This window comes from Festucalex cinctus, chromosome 12 (genome assembly GCF_051991245.1).
Source record: "Festucalex cinctus isolate MCC-2025b chromosome 12, RoL_Fcin_1.0, whole genome shotgun sequence".
NCBI lineage: Eukaryota > Metazoa > Chordata > Actinopteri > Syngnathiformes > Syngnathidae > Festucalex > Festucalex cinctus.
Window position 1 is genome coordinate 27,986,010 of NC_135422.1, and position 26,050 is coordinate 28,012,059.

Below are 26,050 nucleotides of genomic sequence, written 5' to 3' on the forward strand. Positions count from 1 at the left end.
ATGTAAATGCCCTAATCCGTTCCAAGCCTCCCAAATTTCAGACATAAATGTTTTATAAAGCATAAAACTGCATCAAAACATGTAACAAATACATGTTACAATTAGATTATTGCACAATAAATGAGAGTTGTGCATAATGTAAATAACAAAGAATAGAGTAAAGAATAAAAATTATGGTCATTTACCTTTTTAACTGCTGTCCTCATCGTTCTTTGCCCTCTGGTTCATGTTCTCCTCTCTCAGAAGTGTTTATTTTATTTTATTTATTTATTTTGCCTGGTGTTTTGTAAAGAACTTATCCATGGATGTTTTTTTTTGTTTTGTTTTTAAACAATCCTTCTGAAATGTCCAAGGCAAACATCATCTTAGTGAGCAAACGCCCGACTGGTGAACACCTTTTCTGGGCGATTCTTTTAAACAAATTCTGAAACTTCATGGAAACTTCCGGTATGGCGAGGCAACTTTAAAAAAAAAAAAAAAAAAAGGCCCGTCTCGTCGTAATTAAAAACTTACTGTGCCTTCATCAATCACCAATTGTTTGAATTTTTGCACAAATTCGTTGGCAGTTAGTTCATACATTTACGAAAAACTATCGAACACCTCATGGGCGATGGGGACGAATGATGACGCGGTATAGATACCGATCTAGTATACGCTCATACCTATGGTAGAGGTTCCTCTTAGCCAATGGGATGCCAGAACGATGCACAAACACCGATCTAGTATTTACGCTCATAGATAGCTATGGTAGGAAATAGCCATGCCGAAAGTATGTTGCGTTCGGTAATGTATTTTTACCTTTCGTATCTAGAAATTTCTTTCGTAACAAGAGACAATATTTTCCCGTTGAGGTGTTTCGTAACTCGAAAATTTCGTATGAAGAGACGTTCGTAGAGGTTCCACTGTAGTTAGGACTTGGATTAAGCAGATGATTATGTCGTCTTTTTTTGCATTTGTAAAGCCCAGTTCACACTGACTGCGGAACGGACGCGGTGCGTTTTCCGTACGGAGGCCGTACAGATGCCCCAAGGACTGCAAATCACACTGCATGCGTTGCGTGTCCGGAAATCTGCTCCCGACAGACCACAAGGATCCCGTGGATATAGAGTCCTATTATTATTATTATTATTTCTGTGACTTCCACCATGGCTGTTCTCCATGGGTAAGTACGTTTTGTGTTTAAATAATGTCATTTTGTCATGTTTAATTTATTCTGAGTTCATTTTTTAACTTTAATGTCCGACTCATGTCATGCTATGTAGCTAGCTAGCGCCCCCCCCCCCCCCCCATAAAAAAAAAAAAAAAAAAAAAAACGATTTCGCAAAGGGTTTTATTTTGAAATATACCAGATTTACCTTGATGCGAGATGCTCGATTTCACTGTCCGGCTCGTGTAATTTCTGTAGCTTTGTGAAAATCCGCATGCAGCGTCTGGAAGAAATAGAACGCTTGCGGAAACCTTCCGCATCGCTGCAGTCGTTCCGCACCGCACTGCAACTGGTGTGAATTGACACGTAGACTTGAATGCGTTCTATTTTTGCGGCGTCCGTACGGCCGCCGTACGGAAAACGCACCGCGTCCGTTCCGCAGCCAGTGTGAATTGGGCTTAATAACACATGCTATGTGAGAACTACTGTCCATCTCCCAAGTATGCAATTGCATTTCTCAATAATAGGAAAGAGTACACCGAATTTTTCTTAAACCCAAATGATTGATAGACTGTGACATTTTCGTTAAAGTGTATTTGTCGAATTGGTTTCTACAGAAGCATGGAACTGCCAATGTCGAGTAAACTTTGTTATTGGCTGGCAAACACATTCAAATGCATTTTCAAGTACGTTCAAATGCAAAATGTTCAAACGTACTTATAGGTTAAATGCTAAAAATATAGCCATGATACCATGTGGTATTGACTGGCGCATGCGCAAGTAAAAAAAAAAGATGCTATATATATATATATATATATATATATATATATATATATATATATATATATATATATATATATATATATATATATATATATATATATATATATATATTTATTAATTATTTTTTTTAAGTTACATCAATACACCGTGGCATTATGAGGAAAAGGCTATGTTTTTAGTATTTAGTCTACAAGTACGTTCAGACATATTTGCAGATACGTTCAACCAACACTGGCAGTTTGTTCTGGCTATGAATTAATTAAACAAAAGTGACAACAGACTGTAAAAAGTGTTGGTGACATGAATGTTAACATATTTGAAATTCTGATCCATTTTTACATTTACACGACTCAAGATGAATAATTTTGGATATGAAATGTTTGGTCTCAATTCTGTGAGATACTGTAAATGAATGACACCCCTCAATCAACACTTTCACATAATTTGGAAGATGGATTGCAGAACTGAAGATAGGCATGGTCCTTAATCGGTTTGGAGTCCCATTGTTTGTATTCAGACTTGATTTAAGTGCCATTGTTATGCATTTGCTCAGTATCAAGGCCAAGTTTCACCTCTTGGAAGTGCTTGGCAGTGCTTCAACATTGTGATCGAATTATGGCTCGCCAAGGATATGACACAAGGACCAAAAAAACCCCAACAAAAACCAAACCAAACAACAAAAGAAATACAAACATCCATGGTGTGTTATACAACAAATGGAGTTTGATCTCGAAACGTTGCATAATGAGAGTTCATTTCATGTAATGTAAACATGTTAAATGAATGCATACCTTTGATAAGCTGTGTCATTCAACAAATACAGCTAACTTGAGAAGTATTGTACCCAAAGGAAAGTTATAGAAAAGTAAACCATTTAATGAATTAAGTCAAGTATTTGGGAAGTTCATTAAATAATGATAATAATTAAAAGAAAAGAACAAAACTATTTATTATGGTCTATTTGTCTTAGCTCCAAACTCAAACATTTTTAAGATTGCTCATCAATGAACCCTCCAGATCAGGATAGCTACCAGTCATTACGGCAACAAATTTGTCATCTTGTTTCAACCAAGAATTTTCAAAGTTTACACAAGCAAAAATGCAAACTTGATGGCTTGATATGGATTCTGTGATTCAATTAAGGTGTGATTCACACTTAGAAAAAGCCTCTCTTAAACAAGATTGTACGGCTATGACTTTACTTCATGAAAAAAGTAAGAAATAATTGAACCATAAATGCTTTCAGCACTTTGGTTCAAATAGTTAACTTTGTTGATGATCTTAATTAAGAAGTAAATCTTATCTCACAGAAGAAACAAATAATTAATACATGTAGCTCTTTTTTTTCCCCAATCAAAACTGAAGTGCCACCAACCTTCTGTGCCTCAACAAACGGTAATGTCACTTCTTTCAAAAACTACAAATAAAATTAAGTGAGACTTGAGCTCAGGGAAATTTGCCCCACAAAAATATGTTTAATCCAAAATGTAAAAAAGGAAGAAGGGGGGTGGGGGGGTGGGGGGGGGGTGAAGTACACTAAGTATATGATTTCCTTGCCAACGGACAAGTGTGTCTTAAGTGGACACAGTGACTTTGCACAGCTTCCGGTGGTCTTTTGGCAAGGCTGTCATTATAACGACTATTTCTTGAAAAATGGGCACAACAAAAAGGAGCCCTATTCCCACCATGCAGCAGAGCACGGCCAGTCCCGCTTGTTTTGGGAACGGTACATAATATTTTATGATGTCAAATGAATAAACTATTACATCTCTACCAATTTGAGTACCCTTTTGAAAGGGTACCAACCACGGACATAAGAGAGTGCCTTTTCTCAAACAAATCCTTTTCTTTGAATAAACCGTAACTGTGAATATGAAACCAAAATGCTTTGTGCCCTCCGGTTTACAATTGTTTGGGTTGGCCCTAAATTCAAGTTGAGCATCCTGAGCCCAACAGAGATGCAGATGGTCACTAAATGAGAAAAGGTCATTGAAGTTTCAATGTGTCTGCAAGGCTTTAGTAGTGTGATTTCTACAACCAAGTTGCCAGATTTGCGGCGGCCGAAAGGTAAAATGCATGTTCAACATGTTAAAAAGGACTCGGGTGAACATTCTGAGAAATTCCTGAGTTTAATCTCCCACAACGCGCGTAGGAGAAGAGGGAAGCTGACAGGAAGAAACAGTTAAGATGAGACAGACGGAGATAGAAAGCTGCCAGCATTTTGTGGACCAATTCGGAATATACCTGTGGAATAATATTGCTGAGAGGACACTTTTGCTGTCCAATCCAAAACATCTTTAAATATTACAGTTTCATATTTTTAAAAGAAATGTATGAATGTGTCACAAAGAGAACCTTCTACCACTGAACTTTAAGTGCCGTCGTGTCTCTTCTGTTCTTCTGTTGTACATTTCTTAATCATTTCCTGACAGAAATCCACAGTTACAGTGGGACTGAACATTTCCTCTGTTGATTCAAACACGAGTGACCCTTTCGGACTCGAGGCCTCCACCCCATCCTTAAGCTCCCCTGCATTAGGACCGACCTCTGACACACTCGCAACTCGGTTTCCTTGAGGTGACTTTGGGTGGTATGAGGCCTCATCAGCAGCTGGAGACGGTTGGTTGGATGTGAGGTCAATACTGGTGGGGACGGGAGGCGAGTGGCTGTCCTGCACATCTCTGCAGACTTGCTGGGAGAGGAAGGACAGGTTCTGCCACAGCTCGGACATGCACGCCTTCAGTTGATTGCGTTCACTCAGCAGTTTTTCTTTCTCACACACCTGTGGAGGGAGGTACAACAACAGTCAATGAGTTGGAGTTTGTCTGGGATCGACAGACTCAAAATGCAGGCAATGAAAGATGCTACTTATTCAAAAATGCCCTTTCATGAGGACATGATGCTTTCATCGTAGTTTGTTTGGGGAAAGCACAGTGACCTGACCTAGTGGTTAACATTATTGCCTCACAGTTCTTTTTTTTTTCTCCTAAGAGAGAGCTCAGAATTGTGTAGTCTTACCGATTCAACATCTTATCATCATTGCTCTCTCTTTTTTTCCCCCTTTTTTTATGTGTATGTGTGCGCGTGCGTGTGTGTGCGTGTAAATACGTGTAAATTTATACTCATTAATTCACCTAAAACCTAATAAAAATTCCATTACCCTTCATCTTAACCGGATACTTCAGAGTCTCGCCAGAGTCGTGAGGTTCAGAAGGTCAGGAGGCCAGAGGAAAGGTCAAAGAAAAGAAAGATAAATCAAAGTAAAATCCAACACCAACTAAACACTTCCTGCCATCCACATGGTGACAAAATTAGAGTCTTACGACAACCCCAGAAACCTCTAAATTCCCAAAAATTAAGGAGATCTCAAGAGACCAGAGGAAAAACTAAAGAGAGGAAGGAGGGAAGGATAGATGAGGCAGAGTAAGATCCACAGACACCAGCACATCCAGTCCATCAAAATGAAATCCAGCACCAACCAAACACCTCCTGCCATCCACATGGTTACAAAATCAGAGTCTTACGCCAACCCCAGAAACCTCTAAATTCCAAAAAATTAAGGAGATCTCAAGAGACCAGAGGAAAAACTAAAGAGAGGAAGGAGGGAAGGATAGATAAAAGCAGAGTGAGATCCACAGACACCAGCACCCACTGATTCAACGAGCAGTGGGAGGGAGAGGGGAATTCTGTTTGAGTTTCAATAGATGCTGGTGTGATGGATCTGGCATGTATAAGGACCGCCACCAAAGAAAGGAGCCGTCGACTGCGGCCCAACAAAGCGAGCATGGCCCTCCCGGAATCCCCCAAGCCGCGACAGCACCAAGGCCACCCCCACGCCACCCGGGCGGATACCGGTCGGCGAGCCAACCCAGACGGCCGGAACACCCCCGCCCCCGCCCGCATTGCCTCACAGTGCTGAGTACGAAGGTTTACGTCTCAGCTGTGGCCCTTCCTGCCTGGTGTTTGGTTTTCCTTGTGAACATCACTGTTGGGCCAGTTACATCCAAAATGTAACTTTGCAAGTTACTTGCATTCCGAAAGTACAGTAATACGTTTCTTTACAATATTACCATCTGCATAGAGCACAGGTCCCAAACTCCAGTCCTCGAGGGCCGCAGTCCTGCATGTTTTAGAGCAGTGGTGTCCAAACTACGGCCCGGGGGCCATTTGTGGCCCGCCGTCCATTTTTCAGTGGCCCGCAACAAATGCTAAAATTGACATTTGACTCAGTTCAAATAAAATAAACAAAACAAAAATGTTTGGAGATGGTCAAAGTAAGAAAGGGAGGGTATCAAAAAACAGGTGCCATTAAAGGTTATTTTAGTTAACGAAAACTAATGAAAAAAGCACAAAAAAAAAAAAAAAAATATATATATATATATATATATATATATATATATATATATTGTTCCCAAAATAAAATAACGAAAATGCTTTTTAAAAAACGAAAACTAACTAAAATTACATTTTATATTTACAAAAATAACTAAAACTAACTATAACTAGAGCTGCGAGCAGCTATAAAGGGCCCTCGCAACCCGGGCCACGTTGGGGTACTTGCACGTCGGGGTACTGGCACGTTGGGGTACTGTCAAATAGGACAAGGACCATCTAAAATGTTTTTGACAAGCCTTGTGTGTGCAAAGTTTAATCAAAACGCAAAATATGGTGCGCAATTCCCAAAATAAATTAAAAATGGCGGACTTCCTTTTAGGTTTAGCATACGGCTACAGAATACTTTTTGTAGATCTTAAGCTAATAGGTATGCCTCCCAGTTTTCACAAATCTAGGTCAAGTCATCTTTAGTTGTGTATCGCTTGAATCATACAATTGGAAATGCTCCATAAAAATGCATAGAGGGCGCTATTGAGCACAACGTTGGGTTACTTGCACGTCAGGGTACTGGCACGTTGGGGTACTGTTACATGGAACAAGGACCATTTAAAATGTTAGTTTTTTCCATGCCTTGTCTGTGCAAAGTTTAATGAAAAAGGCCAAAAATTATGTATAATTCCCAAAATAAAATCAAAATAGCGGACTTCCTCTTTGGTTTGGCAAATGGCTACATAATACTTTTTTGTAGGTTTAGCATAATCATACAATCGGAAATGCTTCATAAAAATGTCTAGAGGGCGCTATTTATTGCAAATTGCACAATAAATCTCTGAAAATTCATGTTCATGACAAGTCTGATGTGTTTGCAAAGTTTCCTGAGTTTTCATGTGTATAAAAAAAAAAAAAGCAGCACTTGACAAACAATGCATTGCTATGGCAACAGCGTGTTACAAAATAAAAAACTTTCGATTACTTTGCATCTTAAACATCTTAAGATGAAACACACCAAGTTTGAAGACAGTCGGATAAATTTTGTAGGAGGGGTTCGTTAAAATATGACCCCTGAAAAAGGCCACAAAAAATGGCAACAAATCCCATCATAAATCAAAATGGCAGACTTCCTGTTTGGTTTAGCACATGGTTCCAAGAGACTTTTTTTGTACATCATGGGCTCTTATGTATGCCTGCAAATTATCATAGCGCTAGGTGAAACGTACAACCGGGAATGCTTCGTTAAAGAGGAGTTTTTTAGCTCAAAATGTGATGCCCGGCCCCTGGGGGACTTCCTGTTGGGTTTAGCACATGGCACCAAGAGACTTTTTTGTACATCTTGGGCTGTTACATATGTCTACAATTTTTCGTCGCTCTAGCTGCTTCGTACAACTGGGAATGCTTCATTAAGAAGGATTTTTTTCCTTTGCAAAAGGTACATGCCACGACAACAGCGTGTGATGAAATAAAAAACTTTCAATAACTTTTCATTTTCAACATCTTAAGATGAATCACACCAAGTTTGAAGATGATCGGATAAACTCTGTAGGAGGAGTTTGTTAAAATATGACCCCTATGAAATGGCCAAAAAAAATGGCAACACATTCCAAAGTAAATCAAAATGGCGGACGTCCTGTTAGGTTTAGCATATGGTTCAAAAAGAGTTTTTTGTACCTCGAGGGCTGTTATATACCTCTACAAATGTTGGTAACTCTATGTGAAACGTACAGCCGGGTATGCTTTGTTAAAGAGGAGTTTTTTTTAGCTCAAAATGTGATGCCAGGCCCCTGGGGGACTTCCTGTTGGGTTTAGCACAGGGCACCAAGAGACTTTTTTGTACATCTTGGGCTGTTACATATGTCTACAAATTTTCGTAGCTCTAGCTGCTTCGTACAAATGGGAATGCTTCTTTAAGGATATTTTTTTTCCTTTGCAAACAGTGCATGCCATGACAACAGCGTGCGACGAAATACAAAGCTTTCAATAACTTTTCATCTTCAACATCTTAAGATGAATCACACCAAGTTTGAAGATGATCGGATAAACACTGTAGGAGGAGTTCGTTAAAATAAGACCCCAATGAAATGGCCAAAAAAATGGCAACACGTTCCAAAAGAAATCAAAATGGTGGACTTCCTGTTAGGTTTAGCATATGGTTCAAAAAGAGTTTTTTGTAGGTCATAGCCTGTTACATATGTGTACCAATTTTCGTAGCTCTAGATTAAACGTACAACCGGCAATGCTTCGTGAAGTAAGAATTTTTAAACTCTAAATTTGATGCGCCGCCGCCGTCATATAGTATATCAAAAACTTTTAATTTTTCACAATGATGTTGTCCCAGGTGTTGAGATGGTACATCCCAAGTTTGAAGTCAATCGGGTTAACCGCGTAGGAGAAGCGGGCAAAAGTATGACCCCTGTAAATGTGCAAAAATTGGCAAAAATTGGACATTTAAATACTCATACCTCACTTTCTGTCTATTTTAGGGTACACAATTCAAAGAGGTTTTTGTTCATTGGGATGTGCTACAGGTGCCACACAATTTTCATAGCCGTCGGACAATCGTAGCGGGACAGGGATCCGTTTAACTCATGTAGGGGGCGCTAAGGAGCCATTTTTCTGTTATCATGTATGACGACTTTAAAATATCAAATTTTTCGCCAGGCCTGATGTGCGTGTAAAGTTTGGTGAGTTTTCGTTCACGTTTAGTGTCTCAAAAATGCGATTGTTTGCGGAGAAGAAAAAGAAGAATAATAAGAAGAATTCCTACAAAAACAATAGGGCCTCGCAGCGGCACCGCCGCCGCCGCTGCTCGGGCCCTAATTATAGCAAACATGTCTTTGTAATGTAATGTAATGTTTTTGGTAATTAATTTAATGCCTTTGGGGATGATTTGAAATGTGATAAGATGATTCAGATGACGTTGCTCCCATGGTGTTTTTTTTAAATATTGCACACAAGTAATACACATAAAAAAACTAAAAAATAATACTAACTACTAACAAGCTAAACTAAAACTAAGCATTTTTTTTTTTTTTTTTTTTATTTTTTTTTTTTTTTTTTTTTTTTTTTTTGTGTGTGTGTATGTGTGCGTGCGTTTGCGTGCGTGCGTTTGCGTGCGTGCGTGCGTTTGCGTGTGTGCGTTTGCGTGCGTTTGCGTGCGTGCGTGCAAATACATATAAATTTATACTCATTCATTCACCTAAAACCTTATAAATATCCCATTACCCTTCGCCTTAACCAGGTACTTCAGAATCTTGCCAGAGTCGTGAGATTTAAATGGTCAGGAGACCAGAGAAAAGGTCAGAAAAAAAAGAAATAAAGAGAAAAGAAAGGTAAATCAAAGTGACATCCAGCACCGACCAAACACTTCCTGCCTTCCCCATGATTACAAAATCAAAGTCTTACGCCAACCCCGGAAGCCTCTAAATTCCAGCAAATTTAGCGAGATCTCAAGAGCCCAGAGGAAAAACTAAAGAGAGGAAGGAGGGAAGGATCGATAAGGCAGAGTGAGATCAATAGAAGCCAGTACATCCAATCCATCAAAGTGAAGTCCAGCACCAACAAGACCCCTCCTGCGTGGTTACAAAACCGGAGTCTTATGCCAACCCCAGAAACCTCATACTTCTAATAAATTAAGATCTCAAGTGACCAGAGGAAAAACTAAAGAGAGGAAGGAGGGAAGGATAGATAAAGAAAAGTGAGAACCACAGACACCAGCACCAACTGATTCAAGGGGCTGTGGGAGGGAGAGGGTACTTCTGTTGAGTTTCAGTAGATGCTGGTGCGACGGATCTGGCATGCATAAGGACCACCACCAAAGAGAGAAGCCGTCAACCGCGGTCCAGCAAAGCGAGCACCCCCCCCCCCCCCACCCCCCCCGGAATCCCCAGGCCGCGGCAGCACCAAGGCCACCCCCAAGCCACCCGAGCGGACACCGGTCAGCGAGCCGACCCAGATACCCGGAACACCCCCGCCCCAGCCCCGGCCCACACCCCCGAGCCCAAGGCCGCAGAACGAGGCCCAGCGGGCCCCCACAGCGCCCCACCGGTCCCCAGCCCCCATCCCCCCACGACCCCCCCGCACCCCACCCAAACCCGCCATCCACCACGACCCAGGCCCCACCACCCCCGACCCCCAAACCCCCGAACACACCCCGACCCCCAGCACCCAACCCCCCACCCACCCATACCTCCACCCCCCCCCCAAACAAGCCGCCCCCCCCCGACGGCCGCCACCCCCCCCCCCGCGAACCCGGCCCCCCCGCGAGAACCCCCCACCCCCCCCCCGGAAACCGGCACCGGGCAGCAGCGCAGAGAGGGAAGATGTGCCCACCCCACCTCCAGCCGCGCGAGATTTGCACCGCGGCGGGAGGGGGGAAGCAGAGGAGGAAGCACCAGGGGAGAAGGCGGGACACCAGAACACCGAGCCCGGTGGGGAGAGGCCCCGGTCGTCACGCCAGAGTACAAGTGACACCTAACCCTGTTACTGAGTCCGCCAGCTCGCCGACTGGCGAGCTCTACCCTTACACCGTGAATGTGGCCCCACCCAGTGTATATACAAGTGTGTGCGTGTGGTGCATTAAAATTGGGAGCAGGTGAGTCGGAGCAGAGGGAAAAAATTTCCCCTACTCCGACACACCCGTATCCCCCCCCAAAAAATGAATATGTATATGTGTGGTGCATTAAAAAAGGGAATGGAGGGACAAAGTGGTGGGGCAGGGACACAAATGGGGGGGACCACAGCGCTGCCAGACTAAGCATTTTTTTTAAAGAACTAAACTAACTAGAGCTGCGAGCAGCTATAAAGGGCCCTCGCAGCCCGGGCCACGTTGGGGTCCTTGCACGTTGTGGTACTTGCATGTTGGGGTACTGGCACATTGGGGTACTGGCATATTGGAAGCAAAATTTCTTTGAAAATGGCATAATAAACGTTTACATGTAGAATATTTTTTTGCCAGTGTGTGTGTCAAGCTCAACGGGTTTTGGTGATTGTTAAGACCTGCAAAATTCAGCGTCCTTTTTTATTTTTAGGCAATGAGTTGCCCTGATTGGTATTTTTTTGTAAAAGTGTATATACACATCATCGCTCGTTGTACTCATTGCACAATGTTACTTTTATTGTCCAAAGGGGCAATCAAAAATGAATAAAACAAAATGGAAACGTACATACGTTTGGATCGGTGTCAAGCCAGTGAACAATTTGAGTGGTGGAAACTAAAAGAATATTCATAAATGACTTAGTTATCACACTTAGAATGAGTGTACATTTTTTGTACAAAATACCGTATGTGGGGTATTTTTATTTTTTTTTATATAAGCCTCAAGGGCTAGGTGGCGCTGTATTTATAACTGAATGTTGTCATAGAGATACCTTCAGGCCTTGATTATAAGCATACATGTCAAGTGTGGGATTTTTTTGGAGCATGTACCGTGGAGTTATTAAGCATATCCTTCATTCACGATATTGCTTTTAATGTCCATAGAGGCTATCAAAAATAAATAAAAATATATATATGTTTGGATAAGTCTGATGCCAGTGAACATTTTGAGTGGTGGAAACTAAAAGAATATTCAGAAATGACTTCGTTATCACACTTAGAATGAGTTTACATTTTTTGTACAAAATGCCGTATGTGGGGTATTTTTTTTTCATGCCTCAAGGGCTAGGTGGCGCTGCATATATAACTGAATGTTGTCATAGAGATAACTTCAGGCCTTGACGATAAACATACATGTCAAGTTTGGGATTTTTTGGAGCATGTACCGGGGAGTTATCAAGCATATCCTTTTTCATTGCGAAACACAAATTTTGATGCCCCGCCTTCATCATATAGTATTTCGAAAAGTCAAAATTTTTCCCCCTGTCGTTGGCTCAGGTCTTGACATGGTCCAGGCCAAGTCTTAACTCAGTCGGATGAAACGTGTAGGAGAAGTGGGCAAAAGTCTGCCCCCTGTGAATGTGCAAAAATCGTCAAAAATGGGACATTCAAAAATTCGTAGCTCACTTCCTGTTCATTTTAGCATATGGGTACAAGAGACTTTTTTTGTAGGTCTTGAGCTCCCTCATACACCTAAAAATATTCGTCGTTCTTGCTTAAACGTACAACCGGGGCTGCTTCGTTAAAAATTTCGAGGGGGCGCTATTGAGTCATTTTTTTAAAAATAGCACAATCAACAATAAAATATTGCTCATTTTACCAGGCCAGATGTGTGTGCCAAGTTTCAGGAGTTTCTGTGCATGTTTAGACCCTCAAAACTGGCGTTGTTTTCTTGGCGAACAGTGCTTAGCCATGCCCACAGCAATTCGCGAAAACTCACAAACTTCGTGTTGTGACATCATGAAGGCCGAAACCCTCATCTGAGCAAATATGAGGTAGGTCCAGTTAACGTGTTTGGAGAAAAACGTAGAAGAAAATTCGTAAGAAAAAAAATTGCCACTAGGTGGCGCTATCAGTAAGATGAAATTTAAGTTAGTAGATGTCTTTAGAGCTGGACTCTCATCAAATGTGTGAAATTTTGAGAAGATAGGATCATCTCGGTCAAGTTAATGCAGCTTTTATTGTCACGAAAAATCTTCAGACTTTGCGTCACCGTAGCGGCCACGCCCTTTGGCGAAAAGTTACAATATTCGGTGTGGGGCATCATCAACATCTTAAGGCTTTTCTGACCAATTTTCAACTGGATCCCTTCAACGAGCTCAGCACAGTAGCTAATAACGTAAAGTATGACATTTATTGTAACCACTCGGTGGCGCTATATGTATAACTGAATTTTATCATATAGATGTTTTCAGGCCGTGACTATTACATTGCCTGAGAAGTTTGAGATTTTTTGGAGCTTGAACATGGGAGTTATTAAGCATTTGCTCTTTCTGGACAAATGAAATTTTAAAGGCAATATTTGATGCCCCGCCCCCATCATATAGTATTTCGAAAAGGCAAGACTTTTTGCCCAGTTGTTCTCTCAGGTCTTGAGATGATAAATGCCAAGTTTGAAGTCAATTGGATGAAAAAATATCTGCAAAGGGGGAAAAAGCATGACCACAGTGAATGTGCCAAAATAGGCCAAAATTGGACATAAAAAAATTCATAGCTCATTTCCTGTACATTCTAGCTACATGGTCCCAATAGACTTTTTTTGTGCGTCTCGGGGTGCGACACGTGCCTGCCAATTTTTGTTGCTCTAGCTCAAACGTGCCGGGCTTGGTTTTTATTTTTCTATGCTAGGGGGCGCTATAGAGTCGCGTTGTTATGACGACTTCATAATATCAAATTTTTCGCCGGGCCTGAGGAGTGTGCAAAGTTTGGTGAGTTTTCGTGAATGTTTAGGTACCCAAAATCGTGATCGTTTGCGGAGAATAAAGAAGAAGAAGAAGAAGAATAATAACTAGAGCTGCGAGCAGCTATAAAGGGCCCTCGCAACCCGTGCCACGTTGGGGTATTTGCACGTCGGGGTACTGGCATGTTGGGGTACTGTTTCATAAGAAACTGTCTAAATTGTAATTGTTTTTGCCATGCTTTGTGGTTTTGTTCACATTGCTATTAAATACTTTGTCTAGGTATTTGGCTGATAGGTATGCCTCCCAATATTCACACATCTAGCTGAATCATATAAAAAACATTTTTCTTTTCAAACAATGCATCGCTACAGCGAAGGCGTGCGACAAAATAAAAAATGTCAATAACTTTTCATCTTAAATATCTTAAGATGAAAAGCGCCAAAGAATATATGACGCCTATAAAAGGCCCCAAAAATGGCATCAAATACCAAAGTTAATCAAAATGTCAGACTTCCTGTTTGGTTTAGCATATGGCTTTAGAAACTTTTTTGTAAGTCTTAGGCTGATAGGTATCCAAATTTTTTCACATCTAGCTGAATCATACATTTCCAAAAGCTTCATAAAAAATTTTGAGATGGCGCTATTGAGCCATTTATTGAAAATTTAATAAATTTAAATAAATTAAAAATAAAATGTTCATTTTTTATGGCAAGTTTGATGTGTGTGCAAAGTTTCATGAGTTTTCGCATGTTTAGACAAAAAAAAAAAAAAAAAAAAGCAGCATTTTACTTGGCAAACAATGCACCGCTATGGCAACGGCGTGCGACAAAATAAAACACTTTCGATAACTTTGCATCTTAAACATCTTAAGATGAAGCACACCAAGTTTGAAGACAGTCGGATAAATTTTGTAGGAGTTGGTTAAAGTATGACCCCTAATAAAGGCCACAAAAAATGGCTACAAATCCCAACGTAAATCAAAATGGCGGACTTCCTGTTTGGTTTAGCAGATGGTTCCAAGAGACTTTTTTGTACATCGTGGGCTCTTATGTATGCCTCTAAATTATCATAGCGCTAGGTGAAACAACCGGGAATGCTTCGTTAAAGAGGAGTTTTTTAGCTCAAAATGTGATGCCCGGCCCCTACGGTACTTCCTGTTGGGTTTAGCACATGGCACCAAGAGACTTTTTTGTACATCGTGGGCTGTTATATTTGTCTCCAAATTTTCGTAGCTCTAGCTGCTTCGTACAACTGGGAATGCTTCATTAAGAAGGAATTTTTTCCTTTGCAAACTGTGCATGCCACGGCAACAGCGTGCGACAAAATAAAAAGCTTTCAATAACTTTTCATCTTCAACATCTTAAGATGAATCACACCAAGTTTGGAGATGATCGGATAAACTCTGTAGGAGGAGTTCGTTAAAATAAGACCCCTATGAAATGGCCCAAAAAATGGCAACACGTTCCAAAGTAAAGCAAAATGGCGGACTTCCTGTTCGGTTTAGCATATGGTTCAAAAAGAGTTTTTTGTACCTTGAGGGCTGTTACATATGTCTTCAAATTTTGGTAACTCTATGTGAAATGTACAGCCGGGAATGCTTCATTAAGTTAGAATTTTGAAACACAAAATTTGATGCCTCGCCTCTGGCGGACTTCCTGTTAGGTTTAGCATATGGCACCAACAGGCTTTTTTGTAGATCATAGTCTGTTACATATGTGTACCAATTTTCATAGCTCTAGGTTAAACGTACCACCGGCAATGCTTCGTTCAGTAAGAATTTTGAAACTGTAAATTTGATGCCCCGCCACCGTCATATAGTATGTCAAAAACTTTTGATTTTTTACCATGATGTTGTCCCAGGTGTTGAGATGGTACAGCCCAAGTTTGAAGTCAATCGGGTTAACCGTGTAGGAGAAGCGGGCAAAAGTATGACCCCTGTAAATGTGCAAAAATTGGCAAAAATTGGACATTTAAATACTCATACCTCACTTTCTGTCTACTTTAGGGTACACACTTCAAAGAGGTTTTTGTTCATTGGGATGTGCTACAGGTGCCACACAATTTTCATAGCCGTCGGACAATCGTAGCGGGACAGGGATCCGTTTAACCTATGTAGGTGGCGCTACAGAGCCATTTTTCTGTTATCATGTATGGCGACTTTAAAATATCAAATTTTTCGCCAGGCCCGATCTGCGTGTAAAGTTTGGTGAGTTTTCGTTCATGTTTAGTGCCTCAAAAATGTGGTTGTTTGCGGAAAAGAATAATAACAAAGAAAAAGAAGAAGAAGAATAATAATAACTAGAGCTGCGAGCAGCTATAAAGGGCCCTCGCAACCTGGGCCACGTTGGGGTACTTGCACGTCGGGGTACTGGCACGTTGGGGTACTGTCAAATCGGACAAGGACCATCTAAAATGTTTTTGACAAGCTTTGTAAGTGCAAAAGGCCAAAGATGGTGTGCAATTCCCAAAATAAATTCAAAATGGCGGACTTCCTTTTAGGTTTAGCATACGGCTACAGAATACTTTTTGTAGGTCTTAAGCTAATAGGTATGCCTCCCAGTTTTCACAAATCTAGGTCAAGTCATCTTTAGTTGTGTATCGCTTGAATCATACAATTGGAAATGCTCCATAAAAATGCATAGAGGGCGCTATTGAGCACAACGTTGGGTTACTTGCACGTCAGGGTACTGGCACGTTGGGGTACTGTTACATGGAACAAGGGCCATTTAAAATGTTAGTTTTTTCCATGCCTTGTCTGTGCAAAGTTTAATGAAAGAGGCCAAAAATGATGTATAATTCCCAAAATAAAATCAAAATAGCGGACTTCCTCTTTGGTTTGGCAAATGGCTACATAATACTTTTTTGTAGGTATTAGGCTGATAGGGGTCTGTCCTAATTTTCACAAATCTAGCAGAATCATACAATCGGAAATACTTCATAAAAATGTCTAGAGGGCGCTATTTATTGCAAATTGCACAATAAATCTCTAAAAATTCATGTTCATGACAAGTCTGATGTGTTTGCAAAGTTTCATGAGTTTTCACACATGTATAGATAAAAAAACAAAGCAGCACTTTACTTGGCAAACAATGCATCGCTATAGCAGCAGCGTGCGACAAAAAAACTTTGCATCTTAAACATCTTAAGATGAAACACACCAAGTTTGAAGACGGTCGGATGAACTTTGTACGAGGAGTTCGTTAAAATATGACCCCTGAAAAAGGCCACAAAAAATGGCAACAAATCCCATCGTAAATCAAAATGGCAGACTTCCTGTTTGGTTTAGCACATGGTTCCAATAGACTTTTTTGTACATCGTGGGCTCTTATGTATGCCTGCAAATTATCATCGCGCTAGGTGAAACGTACAACCGGGAATGCTTCGTTAAAGAGGAGTTTTCTAGCTCAAAATGTGATGCCCGGCCCCTGGGGGACTTCCTGTTGGGTTTAGCACATGGCACCAAGAGACTTTTTTGTACATTGTGGGCTGTTACATATGTCTACAAATTTTTGTAGCTCTAGCTACTTCGTACACCTGGGAATGCTTCATTAAGAAGGATTTTTTTCCTTTGCAAAAAGTGCATGCCACGACAACAGCGTGCGACGAAATACAAAGCTTTCAATAACTTTTCATCTTAAGATGAATGACACCAAGTTTGAAGATGATCGGATAAACACTGTAGGAGGAGTTCGTTAAAATAAGGCCCCAATGAAATGGCCAAAAAAATGGCAACACGTTCCAAAATAAATCAAAATGGTGGACTTCCTGTTAGGTTTAGCATATGGTTCAAAAAGAGTTTTTTGTAGGTCATAGTCTGTTACATATGTGTACCAATTTTCGTAGCTCTAGATTAAACGTACAACCGGCAATGCCTCGTGAAGTAAGAGTTTTGAAACTCTAAATTTGATGCCTCACCCCCGTCATATAGTAGGTCAAAATTTTTTGATTTTTTACCATGATGTTGTCCCAGGTGTTGAGATGGTACATCCCAAGTTTGAAGTCAATCGGGTTAACCGTGTAGGAGAAGCGGGCAAAAGTATGACCCCTGTAAATGTGCAAAAATTGGCAAAAATTGGACATTTAAATACTCATACCTCACTTTCTGTCTATTTTAGGGTACACACTTCAAAGAGATTTTTGTTCATTGGGATGTGCTACAGGTGCCACACAATTTTCATAGCCGTCGGACAATCGTAGCGGGACAGGGATCCGTTTAACCTATGTAGGGGGCGCTAAGGAGCCATTTTTCTGTTATCATGTATGGCGACTTTAAAATATCAAATTTTTCACCAGGCCTGATGTGCGTGTAAAGTTTGGTGAGTTTTCGGTCACGTTTAGTGTCTCAAAAATGTGATCGTTTGCGGAGAATAATAATAATAATAATAATAATAATAATAATAAGAATTCCTACAAAAACAATAGGGCCTCGCAGCGGCACCGCCGCCGCCGCTGCTCGGGCCCTAATAAGAATTCCTTCAGGAACAATAGGGACCTCGCAGCGGTCGCTGCTCGGGCCCTAATAAAAAACAGAGCCACCCTGGAATCTAATCTTCTTCTTCTTCTTTCGGCTTTTCCCTTCAGGGGTGCCCACAACGAATCAGTTGCCTCCATCTAACTGTCCTCTGCGTCCTCTGCTCTCACACCAACTACCTTCATGTCCTCTTTAACTACATCCATAAACCTCCTCTTTGGTCTTCCTCTCGATCTTCTGCCTGGCATTTGAAAACTCAGCATCCTTCTTCCAATATAGTCACTATCTCTCCTCTGGACATGTCCAAACCATCTAAGTCTGGCCTCTCTGACTTTATCTCCAAAGCTTCTAACATGTGCTGTCCCTCTGATGTACTCATTCCTGACCCTATCCAACCTGGTCACTCCCAAAGAGAATCTCAGCATCTTCATCTCTGCCACCTCCAGCTCTGCCTCCTGTCTTTTCCTCAGTGGCACTGTCTCCAGACCAAACAACATCGCTGGTCTCACCACAGTTTTATAAACCTTTCCTTTCATTTTAGCTGAAACTCTTCTATCACACATCACACCTGACACTTTTCTCCACTCGTTCCAGCCTGCCTGCACACGCTTCTTCACTTCTTTTCCACACTCTCCATTGCTCTGGACTGTAGACCCTAAATACTTAAAACTCCTCCACCTTCTTGGTCTCTTCTCCCTGTCACCTCACTCTTCCACTTGGGTCCCTCTCATTCACACACAGATACTCCGTCTTGCTACGGCTACCCTTCATTCCCCTCCTTTCCAGCGCAAACTTCCACGCCTCTAGCTTCCCCTCCACCTGTTCCCTGCTCTCACTACAGATCACTATGTCATCTACAAACATCATAGTCCATGGGGATTCCTGTCTTACCTCATCTGTCATCCTGTCCATTACCATTGCGAACAAGAAGGGGCTCAGAACTGATCCCTGATGTAGTCCTACCTCCACCTTGAACTCCTCCGTCACACCTACAGCACACCTCACCACTGTCTTACAGTCCTCATACATGTCCTGCACCACTTGAACATACTTCTCCGCCACTCCAGACTTCCTCATACAAAACCACAGTTCCTCTCTGGGCACCCTGTCATAAGCTTTCTCCAGGTCAACAAAGACACAATGCAGCTCCTTCTGACCTTCTCTGTACTTCTCAATCAACATCCTCAAAGCAAATACTGCATCTGTCGTACTCTTTTATTGGCATGAAACCATACTGCTGCTCACAAATGTTCACATCTTCCCTCAGTCTAGCTTCCAATACTCTTTCCCATAGTTTCATTGTGTGGCTCCTCAGCTTTATTCCTCTGTAGTTGCCACAATTCTGCACGTCTCCCTTGTTCTTAAAAATGGGCACCAGCACACTTCTCCTCCACTCCTCAGGCATTTTCTCACTATCTAAGATCCTGTTGAACAACCCAGTCAGAAATTCTACTGCTACCTCTCCTAGACACTTCCATACCTCCACAGGTATATCAGGACCGAGTGCCTTTCCACTCTTCATCCTCTTCAATGCCCTTCTCACTTCATCCTTACTAATCTTTACTACTTCCTGGTCCACAACAGTCACCCCCTCTACTCTTTGTTCTCTCATTTTCCTCATTCATCAACTCTTCAAAGTACTCTTTCCATCTTCCCATCACACCGCTGGCATCTGTCAACACTCTTCCATCCCTATCCTTTATTACCCTAACCTGCTGCACGTCCTTCCCATCTCTATCTCTTTGCCTTGCCAACCTGTATAGATCAGTCTCTCCCTCCTTACTGTCCAACCTAGCATACAAGTCATCGTAAGCCTCTTGTTTGGCCTTTGCCACTTCTACTTTCACCTTACGCTGTATTTCCCTGTACTCCTTTCTACTTTCTTCAGTGTTCTCTGTGTCCCACTTCTTCTTAGCTAACCTCTTTCTCTGTATCCACTTCTGCACCTCCTCATTCCACCACCAAGTCTCCTTATCTCCTTTCCTTCCAGATGACACACCAAGGACTGTCCTACCTGTCTGCCTGATCAAATTTGCTGTAGTTGTCCAGTCACCTGGGAGCACATCCTCACCACCCAGAGCCTTTCTCAACTCCTTTCTGAAAGTCATACAACACTCTTCCTTTTTCAGCTTCCACCATTTCATCCTTGGCTCTGCCCTTGGCCTCTTTGTCTTCCTCAGCACCAGAGACATCCTACACACAACCATCCTATGCTGTCTCGCTACACTCTCACCTACCACTACTTTGCAGTCGCTGATCTCCTTCAAATTACACCGTCTACACAAGATGTAGTCTACCTGTGTACTTCTACCCCCACTCTTGTAGGTCACCCTATGTTCCTGCCTCTTCTGGAAGAAAGTATTCACAACAGCCATTTCCATCCTTTTTGCAAAATCAACCACCAGCTGTCCTTCTGAGTTCCTCTCCTGGATACCAAACCTGCCCATCACCTCCTCATCTCCTCTGTTTCCTGCACCAACATGTCCATTGAAGTCTGCGCCAATGACAACTCTCTCACTTCTAGGGATGCTCTGCATCATTTCATCAAGTTCCAACCAAAGGTTCTCCTTCTCCTCCAGCTCACATCCTACCTGTGGTGCATACCCACTAACAACGTTGATCATCACACCTTCGATTCCTAACTTCAGGCTCATGACCCTATCTGACACTCTTTTTACCTCCAGGACGTTCTTAACAAACTCCTCCTTCACGATAATTCCTACTCCATTTCTCTTCCTATTAAAACCATGATAAAACAATTTGAAACCAGCTCCTAAACTTCTAGCTTCGCTCCCTTTCCACCTGGTCTCCTGAACACACAGTATGTCCACCTTCCTCCTTTGCATCATGTCAACCAGCTCCCTACCTTTTCCTGTCATACTCCCAACATTCAAAGTCCCTACTCTAAGTCCTAGACTAGTAGTGTTCCTCTTCTCTTTCTTCCTACGAACACACCTTCCTCCTCTCCTTCTTCGACCAACAGTAGTCCAATTTCCACCGGCACCCTGTAGGTCAACAGCACCGATGGCGGTCGTTGTTAACCCGGGCCCCGACCGATCCGGTATAGAAGTCATATATTTGATTCGCATGTTTGTTTTGGCCAAAGTTTTACATCGGATGCCCTTCCTGACACAACCCTCTGTATTTATCCGGGCTTGGGACCGGCACAAGAAGACACTGGCTTGTGCCCCCTCGCGGCTACATTCCACCCTGGAATCTAATAAAAAACAAAAATGAAAAATTCCAAAACAAAAATAACCCTAATAAATTGGTTCATATACTGTAGCATTTTTCGAAATACCAGTATGCAAAAGCACAAATAAATTATTAGTACAATTTTTAGGACTAAACACAATTTCTCTTCATAACATTATGTGGCCCTTGTGTCCTTCTGATTCTCTGTATGTGGTCCTCAAATGAAAACGTTTGGACACCCCTGTTTTAGAGGTTTCTTTCCTCAAACACAGCTAAAGCCAACAGCCTCAAACCTGAGTGTCAAGATGGACAGTGACTTTAAACTGGACCGGCAAATTGCCGCTGTTGTCAAATCCAGCTTTTTTCATCTTAGGCAGCTGGCTAAGGTAAAAAATATCCTATCTCAGCAGCACTTAGAAATGGTAATCCATGCCTTTGTTTCATCTCGGCTGGATTACTGTAATGCACTTTATTTTGGGATCAGCCAGTCCACCCTGCAGCGTCTCCAGTTTGTCCAAAATGCTGCTGCTCGTCTCCTTACTGGTGCCCGGAAGAGGGAACACATAACCCCTATTCTGGCCTCCCTTCACTGGCTGCCCGTGAAATTTAGAATCCACTTTAAGATTCTTCTATTTGTTTTCAAATCTCTCAATGATCTTGCACCACCTTATCTCGCCGAGCTCTTGCACCCCTACGCACTCTTTTAAAGCACGTCTTAAAACACATCTGTATTCTTTGGCTTTTGGCGCAACATGAGACTTGTTCTTAGTGTTTTGTGGTGTGTATGAGTTTGATGTTTAGTAGTGTTGTTCCGATACCGTTTTTTGGCCACCGATACCGATACCCAGCTTTGCAGCATCGGCCGATATCGATACCATACCGATACTTAAGGTTTTTTTCCTCAACATGAAAAAGATGTCCTGCTATTGGTTCAGAGCATTCAAGGGCGAATAGGGTATCTTAGATCGGCATGCAGTGAACATGTCACATACCAGTGAATGTCGTGCACGAGCAAGACACAAAATGCTGCATCCAAAATCCTATATTAGCGTTGGAATTAATGGTATCGGCATGTTACCGATACCACTGTTTTAATGCAGTATCGGCACCTCTGCCGATACCAGTATCGGTATCAGAACAACACTAATGTTTAGTCTACTTATTTATGCATTTATTTATTCATTCACTCGCCTACTTCTTATTAATTTGTGATGTAAAATGTATTTACTTGGAAAAAAAAACCAACAACTTGTATTCGCACTTCAAAATGTTTGCTTTGTTCTTGTTTTGTTACCTTATTCTTTACTGCACAACTAATATTTATGTTTATGTACAGCACTTTGTATACAGCAATGCCTGTCTTAAAGCGCTATAAATAAAGTTGAATTGAGTTGAATCATATAATGAGGATCATTATCAGGTTCCTACAGAGCTTGCTGATGAATCAGGTGTGTTTGAGGAGGGAAACCTCTAAAACATGCAGGACTGCGGCCCTCGAGGACTGGAGTTTGAGACCTGTGGCGTAGAGTAATGAGTTACTCAAGTTTAAGTTACTTCGGGGATTAATTTATGTAATCATGATTTTGAGATTTTAAAAAGAAAATGCCAAATTTGCAACCATAGCTGGTAAAGTTAACTTGAAACGAGGACCTTTAACTATATGCCTCGAAGCAGTGCTTGGTTTTAGGGCAAAGAAAGGCAATTGTCTCGAAAGTGGTTCATAACTTTTGGAGAGATCTACTATAGTGACGTCACGTCATTACCGTGCATAATAAATGAAGCTAGGGATGGATAAACCGAGGCTTTCTGAAACAATGAACCACTTTCGAGACAATTGCCTTTCTTTGCCCTAAAACCAAGCACTGCTTCGAGGCATTTGACACACTGCAAGAGCTCCATCTGCTGGTCAAACCTGCGCACATGGAATTTTTAGAATCACTGTTTACAAAGCTTCATTACTTGCGATCATGTATGAGCCTCTGCATTTCATAAATTCAATTAAGTTTCAGTAGATGTCTATCTTTTTCAACTGTGGGATTGTGTCATCCTTTTAAAGTGTGATTTACACAAGTAAAGTTGAACTTTCAAATCTGTGTATTGTTTTTGTCTTTAGTGTTCAAAAAAGTATTTTTAGAGTAGGCTATTATTTATTTACACTTGGAAGAGAATAAAATAAAGAATTGAAAAAAACAAAGAAATGAAAAAAGCCTATCTCTCATGGGTTGAGGAACGACCTCGCGATCTGCAGCTTCAGCTTTGACTAGTTTATAGGAAAATTCCGGCTGACCAGCGATATACTAATACACATCACTGACGTCAGGAGCACCGTGGCCGATCATGTAGAGCAGCTGTCTCTCAAACTGAAGGTCGTGAGTTCGGATTTTGACTATTATTATTTTTTTAATTATATATTTTACGCTCTTCCAAGTGCAAATATTACAGTCTTCCCTCGCTATAACACAGTTCACTTTTCGCGGTCTCGCTGTATTGCGGATTTTTTTTTAACTGCAATTTTGCACATTTTTTTACAGTAATATACCCATTTTATAAAATTTATGAAGGTTTGAACATTGTCAATGTTTGAACAAGAGAGAAATGGGAGAACATGTAAATGCCTCAATGAGAAAAGTGTATAAATTGTGCGGTCGGGGATTTTTGAGCCTTAAAACATTTATAAGAGTTGTAAAACATAAAGCTAACTACTTCGCGGATTTCATTTATTGCGGGTATTTTTTGGAACCTAACCCCAGCGGAAAACGAGGGAACACTGTACTCTGAAATTGTCTATTTGGTTGCACTGTAAATAGAGTCAAATTTACTCGACAGAATTTAATGTGCAAGTGCGGTGCTTGTGAACAGGGATATTATTTTTATTATATGGAATACATATAGGGTGGTCGAGTGGTTAGCACATCCGCCTCCCAGTTCTGAGGACTCCTGTTCGAGTCCAGGCTCCGGCCTTCCTGGGTGGAGTTTGCATGTTCTCCCTGGTCCCGTGTGGGTCTTCTCTGCGCACTCCGGTCTCCTTCCACATTCCAAAGACATGCATGGCAGGTTCATTGGGCGCTCCGAATTGTCCCTAGGTGTGCTTGTGAGCGTGGATGGTTGTTCGTCTCTGTGTGCCCTGCGATTGGCTGGCAACCAGTCCAGGGTGTCCCCCTCCTACTGCCCAGAGCCAGCTGAGATAGACGCCAGCAACCCCCACGACCCTTGTAATGAATAAGCGGTCAAGAAAATGGATGGATGGGATACATATTTCCATAATCCTAGAATGGAGAAAATATTTGAGCCGAATGATCATTACCTTGCCTATTTTTTGTATCAAGTAATTGGGGCTTTAATTGCTACAGGTAGGTTTGTCAAACAGTTCATTTTTCCCGTGAAACAGCGTGAAGTCGTTGACACGTTTGTGACGTCCGAGGCCTCGTTTGCAGTGGCGGCCTCATTTGTAGTGGTCACGTGATTTTCGGTATGTCCGAAGCAGTTGTCGGACCACTGCTTCGACACGCCTCCGCTTCATTTGCTCGCATCAGATTCGAGCAGGAAGGCTCGAGCGTAACATCTCTAAGTACAAGTTAAGTCACAAGTCATAGTTGTTCAAGTCCAAGTCTTGCAAGTCTTGCTAATGGTGTGGTACCCTCAATTGCACTGCTTTGAAAGCTTGGGAGCACGTTTTTTTTTGTGTGTGTGCTTTTTTCACCAGGAAAAAGAGATTTTAAATTGTACCTTGCAGAACAGAACATTACAGCTTCTGTACCGTTACTTCTGTCAAAGTAACAAAGGAGTTTTCTGTATGATGATGAATAACATGTAAAGGTTGTTTGAGCATACCAACTTGCGGATCTCGCTCTCCAGATTCTGAATGCAATCCAGCTTCCGCTTGCGACAGCGCTGGGCAGCAATGCGGTTTTTACTGCGACGGCGAATGTCATGAATGAACTCCAGCTGCTCTGAGGTCAGTTTGTGCATCTTGATGAGAATCTGGAAGTCATTGCGTGGCAAGTTGGTGATCTGGTCGACAGGAAAAGGTAGCTTTACCTAGATACAAAAAGAACGCAATGTTATAAAATGTTTGACAATGAAATAGAGGTACTGTAACTGGGACTAATTACTGTTGCAAAAATTGCATCATGTAACAGCATCTGCTAATTCCAACGTTGATCCTAATTAACCGCTGCTGTCCACCAAGCTGATGTGTGACCGCTGTGTGTGAACTGATGTTGGTCCATCCACCGAAAGATGTACAATATTGCCAAGTGACCAATTGGAGGGTATTTTTGTCTAGTAGCCACCAGATGTTGCTGTGGATCTACTTAAGCGTTATGTGGGTGCTGTATATACTGTACAGAAGTTTGTGAATGACTGGGTTAGTGTTTGATTCCAAACATGTTCTAAAATAGGCCAAATCAGTTTTTCCAAGTTACCTGATGTCCATGAATATTGTGTGTTTCAAATACATTGGCTTCCTTTCACAGAGGACAAAGTAAATCAGAACGTATTCACATCTGTGAAGCTGAAATCAGAGGATTTCAGATTAATAATATAATGGTTCAAAGCTGTTCGTGTGCAATAAAATTTCTGATGTGAACAAAGTTGTACTGAATTTTTTTGTTCAGTGTTACCAGTGTTAGCCACCTGGCTACTTAGGCTTTTCAACTAGTATTTGACATGTTGGTTATTTAGTTTTGTCTATTTTATTTATTTATTTATTTATTTTTGGCTATGGAGAGGATCCATGAATGCAAGACGATCATTTATTCATAAATGATTTATTTCCCTGTTGAAATACATCGGAATTTTTGTGATCAGAGCAACCCTTGTTTTTCCAACGTACGAGGGCTAAAATG

The 26,050-nt window shown here is 41.5% G+C and overlaps 1 protein-coding gene across 2 annotated transcripts in view; it reads right to left on the reverse strand.

Moving 5' to 3' along the window:
• LOC144031454 (transcription regulator protein BACH2-like) overlaps positions 1–26,050 on the reverse strand; it is a 152,055-nt gene that overhangs the window by 13,109 nt on the left and 112,896 nt on the right. Inside the window, exons 4-5 of one of the 2 annotated variants that reach the window (XM_077538627.1) lie at positions 25,035–25,241; positions 4,476–4,712 (exon numbers count right to left, since the gene is read on the reverse strand). In XM_077538627.1, the coding sequence (XP_077394753.1) occupies positions 4,476–4,712; positions 25,035–25,241 (444 nt within the window). Of the gene's footprint in view, positions 1–4,038; positions 4,713–25,034; positions 25,242–26,050 lie in introns of those variants that run through there. The other variant, XM_077538626.1, reaches the window with a different exon arrangement.